A 22436-nucleotide genomic window follows, 5' to 3' on the forward strand; every position below is an offset into this window, starting at 1 on the left:
TCCAGGAGTCTGACTCTAGTTCTGTCCTCAATTCTCAGGTGTTACATGACACTGACCACGGCATTGCACCTGCACCGAGGGGGCTCCCCCAAAGGCCCTGCAGGCACGGGCAAGACCGAGACCGTCAAGGACCTGGGCAAGGCCCTGGGCATATATGTCATTGTGGTCAACTGCTCTGAGGGCCTGGACTACAAGTCCATGGGCCGAATGTACTCAGGTCTGGCCCAGGTCAGTATCCTGCCACCCTGTGCCAGAAGCCCCTTAAATACCTTTTCGTCCCAGAAAATAAACTGAAACCCAAATCCGGTTCAGTGCTTTGTAGCTTCATGACATTGCATCACATGTAATTCTTATATATTTATTTATTTATTTATTTTTTGGAGTGCAGTGGCATGATCTCGGCTCACTGCAACCTTTGCCTGCTGGGTTCAAGCAATTCTCCTGCCTCAGCCTCCTGAGTAGCTGGGATTACAGGCGTGTGACACCAAGCCCGGCGAATTTTTGTATTTTTAGTGGAGACGGGGTTTCACCATCTTGGCCAGGCTGGTCTCGAACTCCTGACCTTAGGTGATCCACCTGTCTCGGCCTCCCAAAGTGCTGGGATTACAGGCTTGAGCCACTGCGCCCAGCCACGTATAATTCTTACAACTAGGAAAGTCCCTTCCCCTTCCTGAGCTTCATGAAGCTTATTTGCAAAATCAGAAGATTATAAAGGATTAAAGAAAATAATATGTGTTAACTGGAGCAGAGTAGACAGTGCACACAAGTTCCCTACCCCAGTCTCTTTCCAACCCACACCTTTTCTAGCATCACCCCAGATTGGCCCCATCTGATGGAAAGTTCTGGCCAGAAGCTACAACAGTGTACTCTGGTGCCCTCCTCCCTGCCCCCTATTCTGAAGGCCGCCTCGCCTATTGAAACATTTGAAGGAAGGGTGTGTTAATCACGCTTTCTAGCCTCTTGGGGCACCTCTCGCTCCCAGTGACTCTGCCTTGCACCCCGCAGACTGGAGCTTGGGGCTGCTTTGATGAGTTTAACCGCATCCACATCGAGGTGCTGTCAGTGGTGGCCCACCAGATCCTGTGCATCCTGTCTGCCCTGGCTGCCGGCCTCACCCATTTCCATTTTGATGGCTTTGAAATGAATCTGGTGTGGTCCTGTGGGATCTTCATTACCATGAATCCTGGTAGGTGGCAGGGAGTGGATGGGACTCCTGGGGTGGGAAGAACTGGGTGTTCAGGGGAAATAACTGCGCATCCTCCTCTTCCCCCTTCCATGCGAATGTATATAGCTAAGTGAAGTCTGGCTAAAGATAGCAAAGGGGAGAGAAGGATAAACACAACTTTCCGGGAGAAGGGGAAGCAATCTTACTGTTTTCCCCAAAGGGATTAATAACCACTTATGTGTGTATATGTAGCCCTCATCTTTTAAGATACTTAGCTTTCTTCTCCCTTTAGGCTAGCTCCAAGAGTTCTGGTCTCTCTGCCATCTCTTTTGCAAGCAGGCCCTAGGGTCTCTCATTACTGTTTCCTAGGAACAACTCTGGGGGAAGGCTCTAGGACAGCACAGGGATAGGAAAGGGTTTAGGAACTGAACAAAGAGGAACAGCTGTGATTTCTATTAGGACTGATGAGAGCTATACACACAGAACCTGGAGAGATGGGAAATTGACAGCTCTGTGATTTGAATTTGAAACAAGGCCATGCAGAAAGTAAGGAAAGGACCAGAGATAAGAGAGAAGACCAAAGTGGACTGGGAAGGGCTGGGGCTGAGATGAGAAAGGATGTGGTCTTGGAGTTGGAGAGAAAGTTAGGGATGGAGTTAGGGTGGGAGAAAATGAGACTGATTGGAAAGTGGGTTTGGGGAAGCAAATCAAGATGAGGAAATATATGATTCTAAGCAAGTGGCATTGTTTTCCAGGCTATGCTGGCCGCACAGAGCTTCCCGAAAATCTTAAATCCATGTTCCGCCCAATTGCCATGGTGGTGCCTGACTCCACCCTCATTGCAGAAATCATTCTCTTTGGAGAGGGCTTTGGCAACTGCAAGGTACTCCAATAACCCCTTTTCTCCAGTGATTTTAATTTCCTTTCATAATTATTCCCTGGACAGAGGAGCTCCCCAAGGGCCTCACAATCAGCTTATCCTCTAAGGAACTTAGACTATTGTCAGTAGGATGTGTGGGGAGAAAAATTTAGGGGAGGGAGGTTTCTCCTCCGTGATATCACTAACTGACAATGGCGTCATTCACACAATTTCCTTAGGAGAATCCATAGAGTACCTCCTAGCTGCTTCATGTCCTGGGACCTGGCTTCTTGTCTCTGACTGTCCTGAGATGAAGCAGAGGGATTTGTGGGGAGATGGACTGTTTCCTCCTCTGTTTTGGTTCCCCAGATTCTGGCCAAGAAGGTGTACACACTCTACTCATTGGCTGTGCAGCAGCTGTCCAGACAGGACCACTATGACTTTGGCCTGCGTGCCCTCACCTCCCTTCTGCGCTATGCTGGCAAGAAGCGCCGCCTACAGCCGGATCTGACTGATGAAGAGGTAGAGCAAGGACACAGCCTTTGGACCTGACTTCCACTGTCACTGGACCTATGTCACTTCTCTCAAGTCTTTCAGACCCTTTCTTTCCTCAGATTGGGATTCCCACCTTCCCACCTCGTCCCATCCCCTTGTCGCCGGCTGCTTTGCTAATGGCTAACTGGTGTATCCATTGTTCTTGGCACGTGCCCTGAAGCCCTTTGGAGGTGAAAGGCCTAGGCCCTGCCTCCTCAAGCCTGAGTCTCTGTCTTTTCCCATTCAGGTTCTGCTGCTCTCAATGAGAGATATGAACATCGCCAAGCTCACTTCAGTTGATGCACCCCTGTTCAATGCCATCGTGCAAGATCTGTTTCCCAACATTGAGCTGCCCGTCATTGACTATGGCAAGGTATTTGTTCCTTAATACTCTCCCTGACCGGGTGCTGTGGCTCGTGGTTGTAATCCCAGCACTTTGGGAGGCCGAGGTGGGCAGACTGTTTGAGTCCAGGAGTTTGAGACTAGCCTGGGCAACAAGATGAAACCCTGTATCTACAAAAAGTACAAAAATTAGCCAGGCATGGTGGTGCACACGAGTGTAGTCCCAGCTACTCGGGAGGCTGAGGTAGGAGGATTGCTTGAGCCCAGGAGATTGAGGCTATAATGAGCTGAGATTGTGCCTCTGCACTCCAGCCTGGGTGACAGAGCAAGACCCTGTCTCAAAAAACAAAACAAAAACAAAAAAACCGCACTCTCCCTGACCACATATGTGAATATGCATCTGGGAATAGAAAACTCGGCTTCCAGTCCTTGTTCTGCCATCTACTAGCTATGACTCTGAACAAGTCAATTGACCTCTCTTTGGACTTGCTTATCTATAAAGCAATAGACTATTCAAACATTCTGCTCTCTGACCACAACTCCCTCCTCCGCTGACCTACTCAAATGTACCTGCTCAAGTGCATCCATGCAGCAACGCTGTGACTTCATTGAAACCTCTAGTCCGTTGCCTTTGCACTTTCTCCATGCCCATCAGTCCTCCATGCCTCTACTTCTCACCTCATCAGGGAGTTTTGAGGAGGGGCTGCTAGAAGCCACTTGGTATCAGAGAGCAGCAGAATGGAAGAGGGAGTTTTAGAAAGCATAAGAACTTTCTTCTCTGGCAGTGTGGTAGTCTAGATACCCTGAATGATCCTTTCTATTGAAACTACTAAAATGATGAATAAAAATATAATAATAACATCCTTTTTAATGCATTGCTAAGCTGGCAAGAAAGAAAGAATTCCAGGAGTTGAGGAGGGTAGGGAGTAAAAGCAGGAACCCTGGGAGGCAGGTAAGTACCAAAGCTGGCCTTCTCCCTGAAAACTGTTGTTGATCTTAAGGCAGTGAGGATAGGAGATGAAACAACCCAAGTCTGAAGATATAAGAGAAGATGCAGTGCTGCGTAAACCCCAGTCCCCGAGGGGCAACACCCCCAGTAGATGGAAAAACGAGAAGTCTGAGATTTAGAAGTGTATATACAGGAAAGAAACTTGCTTGTTTTGATCTCTGATGATGGAAGAAAAAGACCAAATTTCCTCTGAGATTTCCTAACCACACACCAGCTGTCACATGGTTTCCAGTCATCATTTATCCTACTGTGTAATCAGAAAAGAAATCTCAAACTTAGATTTTAATATTAAGTAGTTCTAGGTTGTTAGTGCCCCCAGGTGACTGGAAGAAGCAAAAGCAAATTATTTCTGGAGGAATGAAATTTCAACTCACACTTCAAAGAATTGCCACAGGTAAAAGTCCAAGAAAATGAGCAACTCATGGTCAAAAATCACAAAACACACAAGGAAACAAGAAACCATGAATGGGAGCCAGAAGAACAACAGACAGTGGAATCAGATCCATGAAAACTTACTTCAGATATTGAAACTGATGGGGCGAGGTGCGGTGGTTCACGCCTGTCATCTCAACACTTTGGAGGCTGAGGCAAGAGGATCACTTTAGGCTAGGAGTTCAAGACCAGCCTGGGCAACATAGCAAGACCTCCATCTCTTAAAAAAAAAAAATTGCCACACATGGAGGTGTGCTCCTGTAGTCACAACTACTTCCTCCAAAAGCTACTAGAAAACGTGCTCTACTTAAACACAGGAGCACACCGTGAAAAGGACGACGGGAAACAAAAGATTCGGTGCAAGGGGGAGGCTACAGTAATCCTCGGGGTGTTGGTGAATGGAGGTCACAGGATGATGGTGGTGCACTGGGCAAAGAGAGAAGCCAATCCAGACTGGAGCAAACCTGAAGTCTTCAGGAGGACTGTTTTTTTGTTTTGTTTTGTTTTGTTTTTTTGAGATGGAGTTTCACTCTTGTTGCCCAGGCTGGAGTGCAATGGCACAATCTTGGCTCACCGCAACCTCCGCCTCCCAGGTTCAAGCGATTCTCCTGCCTCAGCCTCCCGAGTAGCTAGGATTACAGGCATGCACCACCACACCCAGCTAATTTTGTATTTTTGGTAGAGACGGGGTTTCTCCGTGTTGGTCAGGCTGGTCTCGAACTCCCGACCTCAGGTGATCCGCCTGCCTCAGCCTCCCAAAGTGCTGGAATTACAGGCATGAGCCACTGCGCTGGGCCAGGAGGACTTTTTAAAGAAGAAATTGATACCTGATGTGAAAATTGTTTGAAAGATTTAGTCAACTGGTAGAGTTTGGAATTGAGTTAGAGATAAGCACATTAAAAACTAAGCAAACATGGGGGCAAAAAAAAAACAAACAAACAAACTAAAAAAACCCTAAGCAAACAGGCCGGACATGATGGCTCACACCTATAATCCTAGCACTTTGGGGGGCATAAGCAGGTGGATTGCTTGAGGTGAGGAGTTTGAGACCAGCCTGGGCAACATGGTGAAAATGAGCCAGGTGTAATGGCTCATGCTTGTAGTCTCAGCTATTGGGAGGGCTGAGGCAGGAGGATTGTTTGAGCCCAGGAGGTGGAGATTGCAGTGGCTGAGATTGTGAGATTGTGCCACTCCAGCCTGGGTGACAGAGTGAGACCCTGTTTCCAAAAAAAAAAAAAAAAAAAAAACAGAACCTAAGCAAACAAAAATCACAAAAACTATTAGATCCTAGGGAAAACAAAAAAAGTCGCCCAAGGAAAAGTAACCATACATTGCTATACTGATACTTTATAATGTTTACAAGAGACCCATCTAAAGCTTAATGACAAAGGGCTGAAAGTCAAAGAATAGAAAATGATGTTTTTTCTATTATTTGATAATTATTAGTAAATAATTAGTATTAGTAAATACGAATCAAAAGAAAGCTAGGGTAGCAATATGGGACAACAGATTTTGAGCTAAAAAGCATTGCTAGAAATAGAGGGCTATTTCATAATAATAAAAGTTTCAACTCATCAGGAAGGTATAACAATTCTAAATTTTTGTGCATCTAATAATATAGCCTCAAAATAAGTAGAGCAAATTTTGCACAATTACAAGGAGAAAGAGACAAATCTAGTATCATAGTGGAGAGCTTAATATTTCTTAATTGATAGAGCAAACAGACTAAAAATCAGGATATAGAAGATTTGAAGAACACAATCAACAATCATGATTTAATGGATATCTATAGAAACTGGACTCAATAATTGGAGAATCGGCCAGGCATGTTGGCTCATGCCTGTAGTCCCAGGACTTTGGGAGGCCAAGGTGGGAGGATTACCTGAGGTCAGGACTTCAAGGCTGCATTGAGCCATGACTGTACCACTGCACTCCAGCCTGGGTGACAGAGTGAGACCTCAACTCAACTCAATAAAATAAAATAAATAATTGAAGCATAACCATATTTTTCAAGCACACATAGAAAATTTTTGGACCATGTAGGAAAAGGAAGATTGATGACTATGTAAAGGCCATAAATTTGCCTCAAAAATGTCAAAGGAAGATATTCAGACCACAGTTTCTGATCACAGTGATAACTCTACTGCTATCAGGCAAAGCAGACTTTATGGCAAGAAGCAATCGTAAAGGTGAAGAGTGACATTTCATAATGATAAAAGGATCAATGCACAGAAAGTTATAAGAGTTCTAAATCTGTATGCACTAAATAATATAGCTACAAAATCCATAAAAGAAACTGGACAGAACCATAAGGAGAAACACATAAATCCACAGCCCTGGTGGGAGATCTTGACTTACTTCTTTTAGGAACAGATAATGCAAACAGACCAAAAAATCCATAAAGAGATGCATTTGAATGCTTTTAACAGACAGTGACAAAATAGAAAAAGCCCGAGTGTTTGGAAATTTGGCAATACAATTCTAAATAACTAATGGATCAAAGAAGAAATTGGAGAATTTTTTTTTTTTTTGAGATGGAGTCTCAAAAAAAAGCTCTGTTGCCCAGGCTGGAGTGCAGTGGTGAGATTTCGGCTCACTGCAGACTCTGCCTCCCAGGTTCAAGCGATTCTTGTGCCTCAGCCTCCTGAGTAGCTGGGACTACAGGAACATGCCACCTCGCCCGGCTAATTTTTTGTATTTTTAGTAGAGACGGGGTTTCACCGTATTAGCCAGGATGGTCTCGATCTCCTGACTTCGTGATCTGCCCACCTTGGCCTCCCAAAGTGTTGGGATTACAGACGTGAGCCACCGCGCCTGGCTGAGAATATTTTTTAACTGAATGAGTAGAAAATGTGACATTAAACTTGTTTACGACACTAAACACATGTGCACACAGAAAACATACTAATAAAACTACTTCTCAGATAGTGGAAGGAAGTGGAATTAGTGAGGCCTGTTAGTGCAAGTAACTATCTTGTATCTATTTGAAAATATTTGGCTACATGAGCTGTGTGTTTAAGAATGGCACACTATTCTGGGGCCCATCTGTTAGGTCATGGTTCTTCAAGCATTACTTTTTAACTTAGGTAATAATGTCTTTACTATTAAACGGGCTCTTCCACCAAACTGTGAGCTCTGCAATAGGACGAAATCTATTTTGTTCCAAGACGTATCCCTGGCAACCAGCACAGTGCTTGGCATACATTGTACAGGCTTAATAAATATTTGCTGAATAATAACAAAAAGTCTGTAGAGCTACATGTAAGACACTGTGTCAATGAGGAAACTGAGGCGTGGAGAAGTAACTTACCCAGGATCACATAGCTGAGAGCTGGGGAACCAGGCTGGCGGACTCCAGAGCCCAATCTTTCAACTCTGCAATGGGCCAGCTTCCCAGTGAGTGAACAGAGCCAGAGTGCAGAGGGCCCTGGTGCCATTTTTAACAGTTTGAACGTATTCTCTCTGGCACCGGGGAGATTTTGAAAGCCCTTTAAAGGCCTCATCCTTTTTCTTCTGCTTGCTGTGTTTTCCCTTCCCTCAGCTGCGGGAGACCATTGAGCAGGAGATTCGAGACATGGGCCTGCAAAGCACGCCGTTCACCCTCACCAAGGTTTTCCAGTTGTATGAAACCAAGAACTCCCGCCACTCCACCATGATCGTGGGCTGCACGGGCAGCGGCAAGACTGCCTCATGGCGCATTCTGCAGGCCTCCCTGTCCTCTCTGTGCCGCGCCGGAGACCCTAACTTCAACATTGTTAGAGTACGGGGCTGGGACAGTGGAGTCAGTGGGCAGAGACTTGAGTAGTAAGAAGACAATGGAGGGTGGGGGCCAGGGAGGACCTTGCAAGGCCGGGAGAGCTGTACCTGGGACCATGGAGGCCTGGAGCGATGAGAGAAGGGACAAATGCACGTACCTAAGAGGGGTCTGGAAATAAAGAGGGGTTTTTGTCCATCAGCAGCTAAAACCCCTTCCGGTGTCATTTTCAGGAGTTCCCTTTGAACCCCAAGGCATTGTCCCTAGGGGAACTGTATGGGGAATATGACCTCAGCACCAATGAATGGACAGATGGCATCTTGTCCAGTGTCATGCGGACGGCATGTGCAGGTATCCAGAGGATCGTAGGGTGTGGAGAGCAGACGCCTGAGTCTCCTAAGGGGGCAGGGAGTCTAGGGATAGGAAGTTCCAAGTTGGGAGAGAAATGCCTGGGGAATGCTGAAGTACAAGGGAGTGTAGGCTTGTGTCTCCAAGGAGCGTGAGCGGAGGGTGCAAGGTGAGCGGCTCCCCGGTTTCCTCATCACCCATCATCTACTCAGATGAGAAACCCGACGAGAAGTGGATCCTGTTCGATGGCCCCGTGGACACACTGTGGATCGAGAGCATGAACTCCGTCATGGACGATAACAAGGTGTTGACCCTCATCAACGGCGAGCGCATCGCGATGCCCGAGCAGGTCAGGGACGCGGCTGACTCCCGAGGGCCTGCAGAGGCAGGCACCGGAGGGCATGGGCTGGGGCTGGGGAGGAGAGCCAGAAATCTCAGAGCAGGGCAGGTTCTGTGGGAGAGAGCTGAAAGGAGGATGCCTGGATTCAGGGAAACCTGCAGCTGAAGAAAAAATGCTTTGCTCGCCGCGGCTGTTAAGAACAATGATAAGAAAAACACCCTCTGTTGTAAGCACTGTGTAGGCTTGGGCGGCCCTCCTCGGCTCGTTCCCACGGATGCGTGAGGCAGGACCCTCGTTTGTGCACCCAGAGGTACGAATTCACGGACTGGCAAGCACACCCTTTTCCACCCACTCCAACAATGCGAGCAAGAGAGTGATTTTTCAAAAGGACGACCTTGAATAAGCTCTAGTTTCTTTTAAAGCAAACTGGGCCGGGCCCGGTGGCTCACGCCTGTAATCCTAGCACTTTGGGAAGCCAAGGCGGGCAGATCACTTGAGGTCAGGAGTTCAAGACCAGCCTGGCCAACAGGGTGAAACCCCGTCTCTACTAAAAAATACAAAAGTTAGCTGGGTGTGGTGTTGTGCACCTGTAGTCCCCCCCGTACTCTGGAGGCTGAGGTGGGAGGATTGCTTGAACCTGAGAGGCGGAGGTTGCAGTCAGCCAAGATCATGCCACTGCACTCCAGCCTGGGTGACAGAGTGAGACTCTGTCTTAAAAAAAAAAAAAAAAAAAAGCAAATCGTTTGTGAACTTGTAGCATCCGAGTTCTGGGTGTTTTATTATTCCTGAAGGTGGGGGATGCAGAGAAAGATGAAGTTCTGACAAACGTATATCCTTAGGTGTCTCTCCTGTTTGAAGTGGAGAACCTGGCAATGGCCTCTCCGGCCACCGTATCCCGCTGCGGGATGGTCTACACTGACTACGCTGACCTGGGCTGGAAGCCCTATGTTCAGTCATGGCTGGAGAAGAGGCCAAAGGTATGAAGGGAACTGAGGAGAGGGAAAGTAACCAGGGTGGCTCCAGGACACAAGGGTGAATAAAGAGCCCCTTCTTATTCAACTCCAGGCTGAGGTGGAGCCCCTTCAACGCATGTTCGAAAAGCTCATCAACAAGATGCTGGCCTTTAAGAAGGACAACTGCAAGGAGCTGGTGCCCCTGCCCGAGTACAGCGGTATCACCTCCCTCTGCAAGCTGTACTCTGCCCTGGCCACGCCAGAGAATGGGGTAAGGGGAGGACACAGACCACGGGCACGGCAGGGGGTGCTCACAGCCTCACCAGAACAACTTCCGGGAAACGGCGTGTCTGAGACAGGTTGAACTCCAGGCTTGAGTGGAGCAGAGACTCCAAGGGGAGGCTTCAACGACCATGGAGGCAGTGAGGGGTGTGTGTGTGCATGTCTGTGTGTGTGCACGTGTGCGTTGAGCTGAAAGGTCCAACTAGGGGTTCTGAATTGAATATGTACACAATGGGGTCTCACTATAATTTCCCACCCATGCTTTGGGAGCTGAAAATAGCTCATTCCGCTCCTCATTTCTCCATCCCTTCAAAATATAAGTTTTGGCGTAGATGAGGGCCTGGGACACCATTTCTCCTAGAAGAAGCTCCCAGGCTATTCTGATGAGAGGACTTTTTAAACATTTCAGATTAATCGATATTTAAGAAAAACTGTGCTCAGTTTAGAAGTAAGGACCAAAATTTGATATCTTCTGTTGAGATTAAATCACTGCCTATAAATGGTTTGTATTGTTTTTAAAGATGTTGCTAGGTAATTAAACTATTAATATGTCATCAACAATTAAGATCTGTAGGAACATATGTCATTCCTGGTACAGTTAATGTAAATTAAAAATATGTAGATGGGGCCGGGCACGGTGGCTCACGCCTGTAATCCCAGCACTTTGGGAGGCCGAGGTGGGTGGATCACCTGAGGTCAGGAGTTCAAGACCAGCCTGGCCAACATGGTGAAACCCTGTCTCTACTAAAAATACAAAATTAGCCAGGTGTGGTGGCACGTGCCTGTAGTCCCAGTTACTTGGGAGGCTGAGACAGGACAATCGCTTGAACCCAAGAGGCAGAGGCTGCAGTAAGCCAAGATTGTGCCACTGCACTCCAGCCTAGGCAAGACAGAGCAAGACTCTGTCTCAAAAAACAAAAAACCGCAGATGGACTTGCCAGGTACTGTGTGGGCAGAGGGCAGTTACGAGTTATCAATGGCCCACAGGTGTCAAGAAGGACGGGCTGGGTAGGGGAGGCTTCCTGGGTGAGCAGAGGGCAAGAGTGGCCTCTGCAGAAGTGCAGACACACAGGAGTCAGGCCTGGCAGGGCGGGCCGAGCTGGTGGTCTGTAGCCGGATGTGGTGGGTGGTGTTTTTGTGTAGATGCGCTTCAGCATGGCAGAGACCCTGAGGAGAGGGCTGGACCATGAGGATGGTGAGATGGGTTGTGTGCTGAGAAAGGCTGGGAGCACAGACTAAGGATTCTGGACTGAAAATGGCAGACAATTGATCCTTAACATAATTTCCCACCTATAGGATTGAGGAATACTCTTTTTTTTTTTTTTTTTTTTTTTGAGATGGAGTCTCACTCCTTTGCCCAGGCTGGAGTGCAGTGGCGCGATCTCAGCTCACCCCAACCTCCGCCTCACAGGTTCAAGCAATTCTCCTGCCTCAGCCTCCTGAGTAGCTGGAACTACAGGTGCCTGCCACCACACCCAGCTAATTTTTTGTACTTTTAGTAGAGATGGGGTTTCACCTTGTTGGTCAAGCTGGTCTTGAACTCCTGACCTCAGGTGATCCACCCACCTCGGCCTCCCAAAGTGCTGGGATTACAGGCGTGAGCCACCGCTCCTGGCCAGGATTGAGGATTACTCTCTAAACCCAAGATCAGTATTCTGGATTGGACGCACCAAGTGTATCACATTATCTGTGGTCCTAGGTATCTTAATTCACAACCCATCCTCAAGCGCTCTCCACCCACGGGCCTGTGTCTGCTTTGCATAGTAAAGCAGACTATCCCTTTGCCAGGGATGGTTTGAAGGATGCCGAGTTTGCTGTCTGTGGTCTCCAAGAGGCCTGAGAGAGGTGGGATGGCCCCATGTGCTCCATGCGCCCAATCAGAAGAAAGACATCTGTCACGTGCCCTCTGGGCAGGGGGTTGAGAGCATGGGCTCTAAATATGCTCTTTCCATTATTAAGTTGGTACATTTTACATTTTATCTTTTTGGAGATAGGGTCTCACTCTGTTGCCCAAGCTGAGTGCTGTGGTGTGATCTCGGCTCACTGCAGCCTCAACTTCCTGGGCTCAAACAATTCTCGTGTCTCCTGAGTAGCTGGGACCGCAGGCGTACGCCATCGCACCCAGCTAATTTTTTATTATTTCTAGAGACGGGGTCTCACTGTGTTGCCCAGGCTGGTCTCAAACTCCTGGACTCAAGTGATCCTCCTGCCTCGGCCTCTCAAAGTGCTGGGACTAGAGGCATGAGCCACCACACCAGGCCACATTTTACATTTTAATTTTTAATTACACAGATAATTGTTGAATCAAGTTCCCTTTCCGAAAATAATAATTTTTCATATAAAGCTAAAGTCCTTTTTGTTCCCCTCTCTCCTCCCAGTCCTGATCTGCTCCTCACTCCACACAAGTAACTATTGTAGTATGTTTGTGTATGTCATTCCAGACCTCTTTTTAAATTTTTGTTTTTTAAGAGACAGGGTCTTGCTCTGTTACCAAGGCTGGAATGGCATGATCAGGGCTCACTGCAGCCTCAACATTCTGAGCTCAAGTGATCCTCCCACCTCAGTCTCCTGAGTAGCTGAGATTACAGATGCACACCACCATGCCTGGCTTTGTTGTTGTTGTTGTTGTTGAGACAGGTTTCACTATGTTATTCAAGCTGGTCTTGAACTCCTGGCCTCAAGCAATACTCCCACCTCAGCTTCCCAAAGTGCTGGGATTATAGGCATGAGCCACCATGTCTGGCCTAGGCCTTTTTAAAGGTACACCTTTACATATAATACCATGGGTATCCATAGAAAATATGTTTTTTTTGTTTGTTTGTTTTTGGAGGTGGAGTTTTGCTCTTGTTGCCCAGGCTGGAGCGCAGTGGTGCCATCTCGGCTCACTGCAACCTCCACCTCCTGGGTTCAAGCGATTCTCCTGCCTCAGCCTCCTGAGTAGCTGGGATTAACAGGCACCACCACACCCGGCTAATTTTTGTATTTTTAGTAGAGATGGGTTTCACCATGTTGGCCAGGCTGGTCTCGAACTCCTGACCTCAGGTGATCCACGCGGCTCTGCCTCCCTAAGTGCTGGGATTACAGGCGTGAGCCACTGTGCCTGACTGAAAATGTGGTATTTTTTTTAAAAACTATATCATGCTATATACTGCAACATGTCCATTAAATTAACAATATGTTTTTGAGTTCTGTATTACTACACGTAGATTCATTTCATTGCTTTAACTGCTATATACTATTCCATGATAGAACACTACATTTTATTTTTCCACTGCTCTACTGGTGAACATTTCGGTCATCTCCAGTGTTTTGCAATTACAAACAAGTCACTATGAATGTTCCGGGACCTGTCTCCTGAGCACCCTTGGGTGCTTTTCCAGGGCAGGCCTGTTGTGGCCAGATGATGGCTGCATCTTCATGAGTTAGCAGTGAGGAAGCTCAGGGCAACTGCTGAGCTATAAGAAATTTCAGGTTTGTCTGTCTTTCAGCAGGTTGTAGATAAACATCCACATTTGGAAAACTGTGTGATTTTCCAAATAGAGCCAGGAAAGGAGGAAGACCCAGCCTTTCCACACTCTGGTGTCACGAGTCTGCCAGATGGACCCCTGGTCTCTTACAGGTGGGTTATTTCCTCTTCTCGTTCTCCATCCAGGTGAACCCAGCTGACGGCGAGAACTATGTCACCATGGTAGAGATGACATTTGTGTTCAGCATGATCTGGTCTGTGTGTGCCTCTGTGGATGAGGAGGGCCGGAAGAGGATCGACAGCTACCTCCGAGAGATCGAGGGCTCCTTTCCCAATAAGGTTGGGCGCACACCCGGCTGTCCTATTTGCCCTGTTTTTCCAGACCCCCTGGGCATCCCCCATCTCAGGCTCTGCTTGGGTTTCCCTCTCTCTTTCTTCCACCCGGTGGTCTGGGGCCCGTTCTCTGGGCTGGAGAAGGCTCAAGGAAGGCTTTGGTAACCTGACCTACATGCCCTCCTTAGGACACGGTATATGAGTATTTTGTGGACCCCAAAATACGGAGTTGGACATCATTTGAGGACAAGCTCCCTAAGAGTTGGCGCTACCCTCCAAAGTAAGAGCTGGGCCTGGGTGTGAGGAGGGCATGGGGCAGCAGTAGGTGGGGGATGTGGCAAGAGAGATGGGGCCTAGAAGCAAAAATGAGCAATAGAAAGGAGAAGGTGGGTCCCAGAGAAGGGCTGCCTCTTGAGGACAGGAAGTGGGACCTAGAGGGCTTGGGACAGGGTCTCTGAGGGGAGCACATGATCCCCAGGCCCCACAGGAGGGCAGGGTGGTGATGAGACAGTGGTGATGTAGAGGGAAAGGAAGTGGGAGTTGGAAAGGAGTGGGCGGCTGGTCCTTGAGAGCCGGCCCCTGCTCTTCCCTAGCGCCCCCTTCTATAAGATCATGGTGCCCACCGTCGACACTGTTCGCTACAACTACCTGGTGAGCACCTTGGTGGCCAACCAGAATCCCATTCTGCTGGTGGGTCCCGTGGGGACTGGGAAGACCTCCATTGCCCAGAGCGTTCTGCAGTCCCTGCCCTCCAGCCAGTGGTCGGTGCTCGTTGTCAACATGTCCGCACAGGTGTGTCGGGGATCCAGGGGCCAGGCTGCCGGCTCCCTTGGGATCCAAGTGCCTGCCTGACCCTCCTCTCTAAGCCCGTATTTCTCTCAGGGGATCCACACATTCATTCGGTACCTTTTCACCAGACCACATCCAATAACGTGCAGAGCATCATTGAGAGCAGGGTTGAGAAGCGAACCAAGGGTGTCTACGTGCCATTCGGGGGCAAAAGCATGATCACCTTTATGGATGACCTAAATATGCCCGCTAAGGACATGTTTGGGTCCCAGCCACCCCTGGAGCTGATCCGCCTCTGGATTGACTATGGCTTCTGGTATGACCGTACGAAGCAGACCATCAAGTACATTCGAGTAAGCCTCCCTAGAGTCTGTTCTTCAGGCCTCTGCTCCTTCTGGGATAGGCTCAGTCCCCACTCCACTGGGGCCCCAGGCTATGGTCCTGTCATCCTGGATTCCTTCCCACACAGGAGCATCCTTCTCCATGACAGCAGTTCTCGGCTCCCCACTCACGAGCCAGGCGTCCTCCCTCAGTCCTGGCTCCTTCGTGGGATTCTGAGCATATTGTTTGCCTGCTTGCTTTTTCTTTCTTTCTTTCTCTTTCTCTCTTTCTTTCTTTCTTTCTTTCTTTCTTTCTTTCTTTCTTTCTCTTTCTTTCTTTCTTTTTCTTTCTTCTCTTTCTTTCTCTTTCTTTCTTTCTTTTTTTCTTTCTTTCAGACAGCATCTTGCTGTGTTGCCAAGGCTGGGGTGCCAGGTTAATTTTATGATTTTTAGTGGACACAAGGTCCCCATATGTTGGCCAGGCTGGTTTTGAACTCCTGGGCTCAAGAGATCCTCCCATCTTGGCCTCCCAAAGTGTTGGCATTACAGGCCTGAGCCATGCTCCCGGCTGCTTCTCTTTAATCAGCGGCCATCGCGGCCTGGCTCCTGGGGTTGTTTGTGTGTATATCTGGCACTCAGGGCCAAAAACTCGCCTAGTGCTATATTCATGTGTGTTTGAGAGAGAACACACACACACGTGTATAGATATGTACAATTTTAAAAGAAGAAAAAGAGAAAGTCTAGAAGACACAAATGTTTTTTTACTTACCTGTATTTTCTCATTTGGGTACATGGATTATAAGGATGAAATACAGACAAATGCATTCCTGGTACTAAAATAAATTTCCCATGTCCCTTCCTTCTCTTCCCCTTCCCCTGCCCTGCCACTCCATGTTCCTCTCAACTGGCTGCATCCCGGTTCCTCTTCCCCTTTGTCCCTCCTCGCACTGTTTTCCTCCCACTCCTTTTCACCTGGCCTGTGTCGGCACCTCTCTTGCCCTCTCCCCTCCTGCCTGTCTGCCCTCCTTGTCGCTGCTCTCTAGGAAATGTTCCTGATGGCCGCCATGGGCCCCCCTGGGGGTGGACGGACTGTCATCTCCCCAAGGCTACAGAGTCGCTTCAACATTATCAACATGACTTTCCCCACAGTGAGGACCTCATGGGGGCTGCAGGACGAGGGGAGGGTAGGAGGTGAAACGTGTCTGACTCAGAGAAGCAGGGGCCAGATCCCAGGGGGCGGAGGCACCCCAAGCGGAGCTCCACGCAGGACGCTGGGATGATCCATAAGGGCATGTGCTGGCTCCTGAGCTAGGAGAGCTACGGGTTGGAAGCGTACCTTCCTGGCTGTGGACAAGGAAGCCTTGTAGTCCCAATGGGCAGAGAACACAGTGAAGCCCAAGTAGACTAAGGAAGGTAGATCCTACAAAGCCCACGGCAGCGTCAGGATTAGAGCCAGGCCAGCAAGTCACTCGTCTCAGTGCAGAATTTAAGGGGGCACCCAAAAGACTCTGTAATCAGGAGAAATAATATGTTAACACTTCCTTTTTTTTTTTTTTTTTTTTTTTGAGACAGGGTCTCACTCTGTTGCCCAGGCTGGAATGCAGTGGCATGATCTCAGCTCACTGCAACCTCCACTTCCCAGGTTCAAGTGATTCTCCTGCCTCAGCCTCCAGAGTAGCTGGGACTACAGGCGCCCGCCACCACACCCAGCTAATTCTTGTATTTTCAGTAGAGACAGAGTTTCGTCATGTTGCCCAGTCTGGTCTCAAACTCCTGGACTCCAGAGATCCACCAACCTCAGCCTCCCACCACACTTGGCCTCACATTTTTTTTTCCTGTCTGTGACATTTTATTGATCCTATGGAGTGGGAAGGAGAACTGGAGAAGTATGTGGGGCCAAGGGATCCCAGGGGAACAGGGAAGGTATTGAGGCTTGGCCACTAGTACTGGCGAGTCTGTAGTAATGCAATATTTTTTAAAATTAAAATTAATGCCAATAATTTATGATGAGCAAAATACCACCATTTTGAATAACTACAAAATCAGTAGAGTACAGTGCTAAGCCATATTGGAGCCTAATGGGAAAGGAGAAATCAGTAATACCCATCTGGTCTTTATTTAAAATGTTTGTGTTTGTTCATCATGAATATTTTGCATTCATTTTTGTTTTTAAATACTGTGTTGGCCAGGCACGGTGGCTCCCAGCTGTAATCCCAGTACCTTAGTAGGCTGAGGCAGGTGGATCACTCGAGCCCAGGAGTTTGATATCAGCCTGAGCAACACGGGGAAACCCTGTCTCTACAAAAAAAATACAAAAATTAGCCGGGTGTGGTGGTGCACACCTGTGTTCCCAGCTACTTGAGAGGCTGAGGTGGGAGGATTGCTTGAGCCCAGGAGGTCGAGGCTGCAGTGAACCATGATTGCACCATTGGACACCAGCTTGAATATATATATATATAAATATATATAATATTTATATATATATTTATTATATATATATAGTGTTAAGGCTGGGCGCAGTGGCTCACACCTGTAATCCCAGCACTTTGGGAGGCCAAAGCAGGTGGATCACCTGAGATCGGGAGTTCGAGATCAGCCTGACCACCATGGAGAAACCCTGTCTCTACTAAAAATACAAAAAATTAGCTGGGCGTGGTGGTGGACACCTGTAATCCCAGCTACTTGGGAGGATCAGGCAGAGAATTGCTTGAACCCGGGAGGCGGAAGTTGCAGTATAAATAAATAAATAAATAAATATAAATATGTATAAATATGTAGTATATATTATATAACACTATATATATAGTGTATATATATAGTGTATATATATAGTGTATATATATAGTGTTATATAATAGTATTTGTCAGTTGTCTTATTTCTGAGTTTAGGATTTTTTTTTTTTTTTTTTTTTGAGACAGAGTTTCACTCATTGCCCAAGCTGGAGTGCAGTGGCACGATCTTGGCTCACCGCAACCTCCGCCTCCTGGGGTCAAGTGATTCTCCTGCCTCAGCCTCCCAAGTAGCTGGGACTAGAGGCATGTGCCACCACGCCCGGCTAATTTTATATTTTTTAGTAAAGACGGAGTTTCTCCATGTTGATCAGGCTGGTCTCGAACTCCCGACCTCAAGTGATCTGCCCGCCTCGGCCTCCCAAAGTACTGGGATTACAGGCATGAGCCACCGTGCCCGGCCCTAGGATTTTTTTTGACACCCCCTTAAATTGTGCCCATGAGCCAAGCTCTTTATTGGCTTCCCTTCTGGCTAGAAGGCCAGGAGCCCTGGAGAGTGAGCCAGGGTCTGTTTCTAGGAGTCCCAGATCATCCGCATATTTGGCACCATGATCAATCAGAAGCTTCAGAACTTTGAGGAAGAGGTGAAGCCCATTGGGAACGTGGTGACAGAGGCCACCCTGGACATGTACAACACCGTGGTACAGCGCTTCCTGCCCACGCCCACCAAGATCCATTACCTCTTCAACCTTCGAGACATCTCCAAGGTGACTCTCAGCCTGACCTTGCCCCTTCTGCTTGGCCCAGCCTCCGTGGAGGCTTTCTCTTCTCAAACTAAGCCTTAACACTCACTAGCATGTGCACCAAAAGTCACCCCCATGCTGAAGTGCCACACTGCCTGGCCTTACCTTTAAAACTTCTGGGCCACGTGTGGTGGCTCACACCTGTAATTCCAGCACTTTGGGAGGCCAATGCAGGCAGATCACCTGAGGTTAGGAGTTCAAGACCAGCCTGGCCAACATGGCGAAATCCTGTCTCTATTAAAAATACAAAAAAAAAAAAAAATTAGCTGGGCATGGTGGCACGCGCCTGTAGTCCCAGCTACATGGGAGGCTGAGGCAGGAGAATTGCTTGAACCTGGGAGGCAGAGGTTGCAGTGAGCTGAGATTGCACCACTGCAGTCCAGCCTTGAAGACAGAGTGAGACTCTGTCCCAAAAAAAAAAAAAAAAAAACAACTTCTGGAGGGAATCTTTTTGCTCCCTGGTCCCAACAGTCAGTCCTCTTCCCAGGTGTTCCAGGGCATGCTTAGAGCCAACAAGGACTTCCATGATACCAAGTCCAGCATCACACGGCTCTGGATCCATGAATGTTTCAGGTGACATGCATGTGCCCTGGCCAAACGAAGGCTTCCTCAGCCTTGCTCCCACCCCCACTTCGCTCCCAGCCTGACACTGCCTTCCCCAGGCCATTCTCCTCTTTATTCCCAGATCTCACCCCAGTTCCCTGCCCACAGAGTCTTCTCTGACCGGCTGGTTGATGCGGCAGACACAGAAGCCTTCATGGGCATCATAAGCGACAAGCTCGGCTCCTTCTTTGACCTCACATTTCATCATCTCTGTCCCAGCAAGCGTCCTCCTATCTTTGGTGAGCCAGGAGCTGTGATGACCTTGGGCTTGACACTCTTAGAACATCGGGGCTAGAAGGAGTCAGGGCATGGGGTCTGAAGTGTGGAGCCCTGTGGGGGGAGGCAAACCAGGCATTTGTGACTCTGATCCCCTCTTCCCATGGCTCAGGGGATTTCCTGAAGGAGCCCAAGGTGTATGAAGACCTCACGGATCTGACAGTGCTGAAGACAGTCATGGAGACAGCTCTAAATGAGTATAACCTGTCACCCTCTGTCGTGCCCATGCAGCTAGTGCTCTTCCGAGAGGCTATTGAACACAGTGAGCACCTGCCACGCCTATCCCCTTCCCCATCATCTCAGTGATGGGGTATGTCTAAGGAAATAGGGGTCCCTTCCCAGGTCTCCCAAATCAAGTTCCAGAAGCTGCCTTTCTCCCTGGCCCCAGATGCCCTGTGGCAGTGTGTGTTTAACAGAGAAGGTGGAGGTTAAAAGTTGAATTGCCTCCTGGGCCTTAGGCACCAACTTCTTCTCATACCTCTTGGTTCCTCTGCTTCAGTTTCAGGGGCCCCAATCCCTAGCCTAGGGCCTGGAGGTCCCCTGAGTTTGCTCAGCCAACTCATTACCCTCACACCCACCCCACCCCCAGTCACACGGATCGTGCGGGTCATTGGACAGCCTCGGGGCAACATGCTCCTGGTGGGTATCGGGGGCAGCGGACGCCAGAGTCTGGCCCGCCTGGCTTCATCCATCTGCGACTACACCACCTTCCAGATCGAGGTCACCAAACATTATCGGAAGCAGGAGTTCCGAGATGGTACGGCTGGGTTTCTGAAATGCTAGGAATAAAAGATCAGATGCATACATTCCTGCAGTGACAAGAGAGGAGAGATGGCAGCCAGATGGGCAGACGTGTCTGGCCTGTGTTGGGTGTAGGATGGTGTCGCGTGTATGCTGCGGGGCGGGGAGGGTTCCTAAATCTCAGAAAAGGAATCAAGCCCAGGATGGGGAATCTGCAGTGAGTTTGTCCTCCTTCCCTCACCCGGCCAGATATCAAGCATCTGTATCGCCAGGCTGGGGTGGAGCTCAAGACCACGTCCTTCCTTTTTGTGGACACCCAAATAGCTGATGAGTCCTTCCTAGAGGACATCAACAACATCCTCAGCTCAGGCGAGGTGCCCAATCTCTACAAGCCTGATGAATTTGAAGAGGTAGGATTCCTTCCACACCCTTGACCAGGCGGTTCTTTGGCCTGCCTAGCTGACCCCAGAAGGACCACAGCTCCCAGAATGTGCCACTGGCACACCCCCACTGCCCACCTCAGCCCTGTAAGGTGGAAGGTCCCCTCCAGGGACCCTGGGCAGAGCTGCTTTAAAACCCATGCTTCAGAGCCAGGCACAGTGGCTTGAGCTTGTAGTTCCAGCTACTCGGGGGTGGGGGGTGCTGAAGTGGGAGGATGGTTTGAGGCCAGGAGTTCAAGTCCAGCCTGGGAAACACTTCATCAGCCCCACCTGACCTGCTGCCCCTGCTGATTCTGCTATGGACACGCCAGCCCTCTGACCCTGGGTGGCTTCTGTCCAGATCCAGTCGCATATCATAGACCAGGCCCGGGTGGAGCAGGTGCCTGAGTCATCGGACAGCCTCTTCGCCTACCTCATCGAACGCGTGCGGAACAACCTGCACATCGTGCTCTGCCTCAGCCCCGTGGGGGATCCCTTCAGGTGACTTCTGTGACATCCTTCTCTCATCCCCTTCTGTGTGCTCCCTCACCCTGCTGTGGCCTCCTGTGCCTTCTGGAAATTAGTGTCAGGAATAACAGCAGGCTCCTCTGCCCGCCTCGCCCATCTCCTTTCCTTAGGCTGTACCTGATTTCAGGAAGTTCCTTTGGTGGACATGGGAGTCGTCCATCCTTTTTTGGCATAACTAGATTTTTGTTTGTTTGTTTTGGTGGGTGGCTTTTTGGTTTTGTTTTGTCATTGTAAATCTAATTGTGGTTAAAAACACACACACACAGGCCGGGCATAGTGGTTCACACCTGTAATCCCAACACTTTGGGAGGCCGAGGCGGGTGGATCACGAGATCAGGAGATCAAGACCATGCCGGCTAACATGGTGAAACCCCGTCTCTACTAAAAATACAAAAAATTAGCCAGGCATGGTGGTGGGGGCGCCTGTAGTCCCAGCTACTCAGGAGGATGAAGCAGGAGAATCGCTTGAACCCGCGAGGCAGAGGTTGCAGTGAGCCGAGATCACACCACTACACTCCAGCTTGGGTGACAGAGCGAGACTCTGTCTCAAAATACACACACACACACACACACACACACACCCCAAAATGTATCATCTTAATCGTTTCTGAGTGCAGTGCTCAGTTGTGTGAAGTACACTCACACTGTTGTGTAACAGCTCCAGAGCTTTCTCATGCTCCCGAGGCCGTACGCCATACCCATGAAACCATTGCTCCCCATTCCCTCCCCAGCTGCTGTCTCTTGAGTCTGACATCAGATGCCTCACATAGGTGGAACCATGCCGCACTTGTCTTTGTTTCTTTTTTTGTTTGAGACGGAGTCTTGCTCTGTTGCCCAGGCTGGAGTGCAGTGCTGTGATCTCAACTCACTGCAGCCTCTACCTCCCAGGTTCAAGTAATCTTCGTGCCTTAGCCTCCCAGTAGCTAGGATTACAGGTGCTCGCCACCATGTCCAGCTAATTTTTGTACTTTTAGTAGAGACAGGGTTTCACCATGTTGGTCTGGCTGATTTCAAACTCCTGACCTCAAGTGATCCACCCGCCTTGGCATCCCAAAGTGCTGGGATTACAGGCGTGAGCCACCGCGCCCAGCTACCATTTGTCTATCTGTGACTTGCTTATTTCACTTAGCGTATTGTCCTCAAGGTTCATCCATGTTGTAGCATGTGTCAGGATTTCCTTCTTTTTTTAAGGCTGAATAATATTATCTTGTATGTCTATACCACATTTTCTTGATATGACTAGATTTTTAAGGGAATCAGAAACTAGGAAGAGGGTGGAGAACTTGTGCAGGGAAGCAATTTGGATTACCTTAAAAATTTTTTTTTGTCTGGGTGCGGTGGCTCACGCCTGTTATCCCAGCACTTTGGGAGGCCGAGGCAGGTGGATCACAAGGTCAGGAGATCAAGACC

The 22436-nt window shown here is 48.8% G+C and overlaps 1 protein-coding gene across 2 annotated transcripts in view; it reads left to right on the top strand.

Annotated features, from left to right (window-relative positions):
• Positions 1-22436, top strand: part of DNAH2 (dynein axonemal heavy chain 2) — a 117894-nt gene that overhangs the window by 61568 nt on the left and 33890 nt on the right. For both annotated transcript variants that reach the window (XM_055367403.2, XM_063700590.1), the window contains exons 37-58: positions 39-228; positions 1006-1186; positions 1921-2048; positions 2394-2546; positions 2806-2931; positions 7883-8101; positions 8329-8446; positions 8656-8792; positions 9623-9760; positions 9849-10007; positions 13671-13823; positions 14006-14097; positions 14411-14609; positions 14735-14959; positions 15970-16074; positions 18235-18423; positions 18947-19032; positions 19171-19301; positions 19451-19600; positions 19928-20095; positions 20329-20489; positions 20860-20999. In XM_055367403.2, coding sequence (XP_055223378.2) covers positions 39-228; positions 1006-1186; positions 1921-2048; positions 2394-2546; positions 2806-2931; positions 7883-8101; positions 8329-8446; positions 8656-8792; positions 9623-9760; positions 9849-10007; positions 13671-13823; positions 14006-14097; positions 14411-14609; positions 14735-14959; positions 15970-16074; positions 18235-18423; positions 18947-19032; positions 19171-19301; positions 19451-19600; positions 19928-20095; positions 20329-20489; positions 20860-20999 — 3348 coding nt within the window. The remainder of the gene's footprint in view (positions 1-38; positions 229-1005; positions 1187-1920; positions 2049-2393; positions 2547-2805; positions 2932-7882; positions 8102-8328; positions 8447-8655; positions 8793-9622; positions 9761-9848; positions 10008-13670; positions 13824-14005; positions 14098-14410; positions 14610-14734; positions 14960-15969; positions 16075-18234; positions 18424-18946; positions 19033-19170; positions 19302-19450; positions 19601-19927; positions 20096-20328; positions 20490-20859; positions 21000-22436) is intronic.

Source organism: Gorilla gorilla, chromosome 19 (assembly GCF_029281585.2).
Source record: "Gorilla gorilla gorilla isolate KB3781 chromosome 19, NHGRI_mGorGor1-v2.1_pri, whole genome shotgun sequence".
In the NCBI taxonomy this organism is placed as follows: domain Eukaryota; kingdom Metazoa; phylum Chordata; class Mammalia; order Primates; family Hominidae; genus Gorilla; species Gorilla gorilla.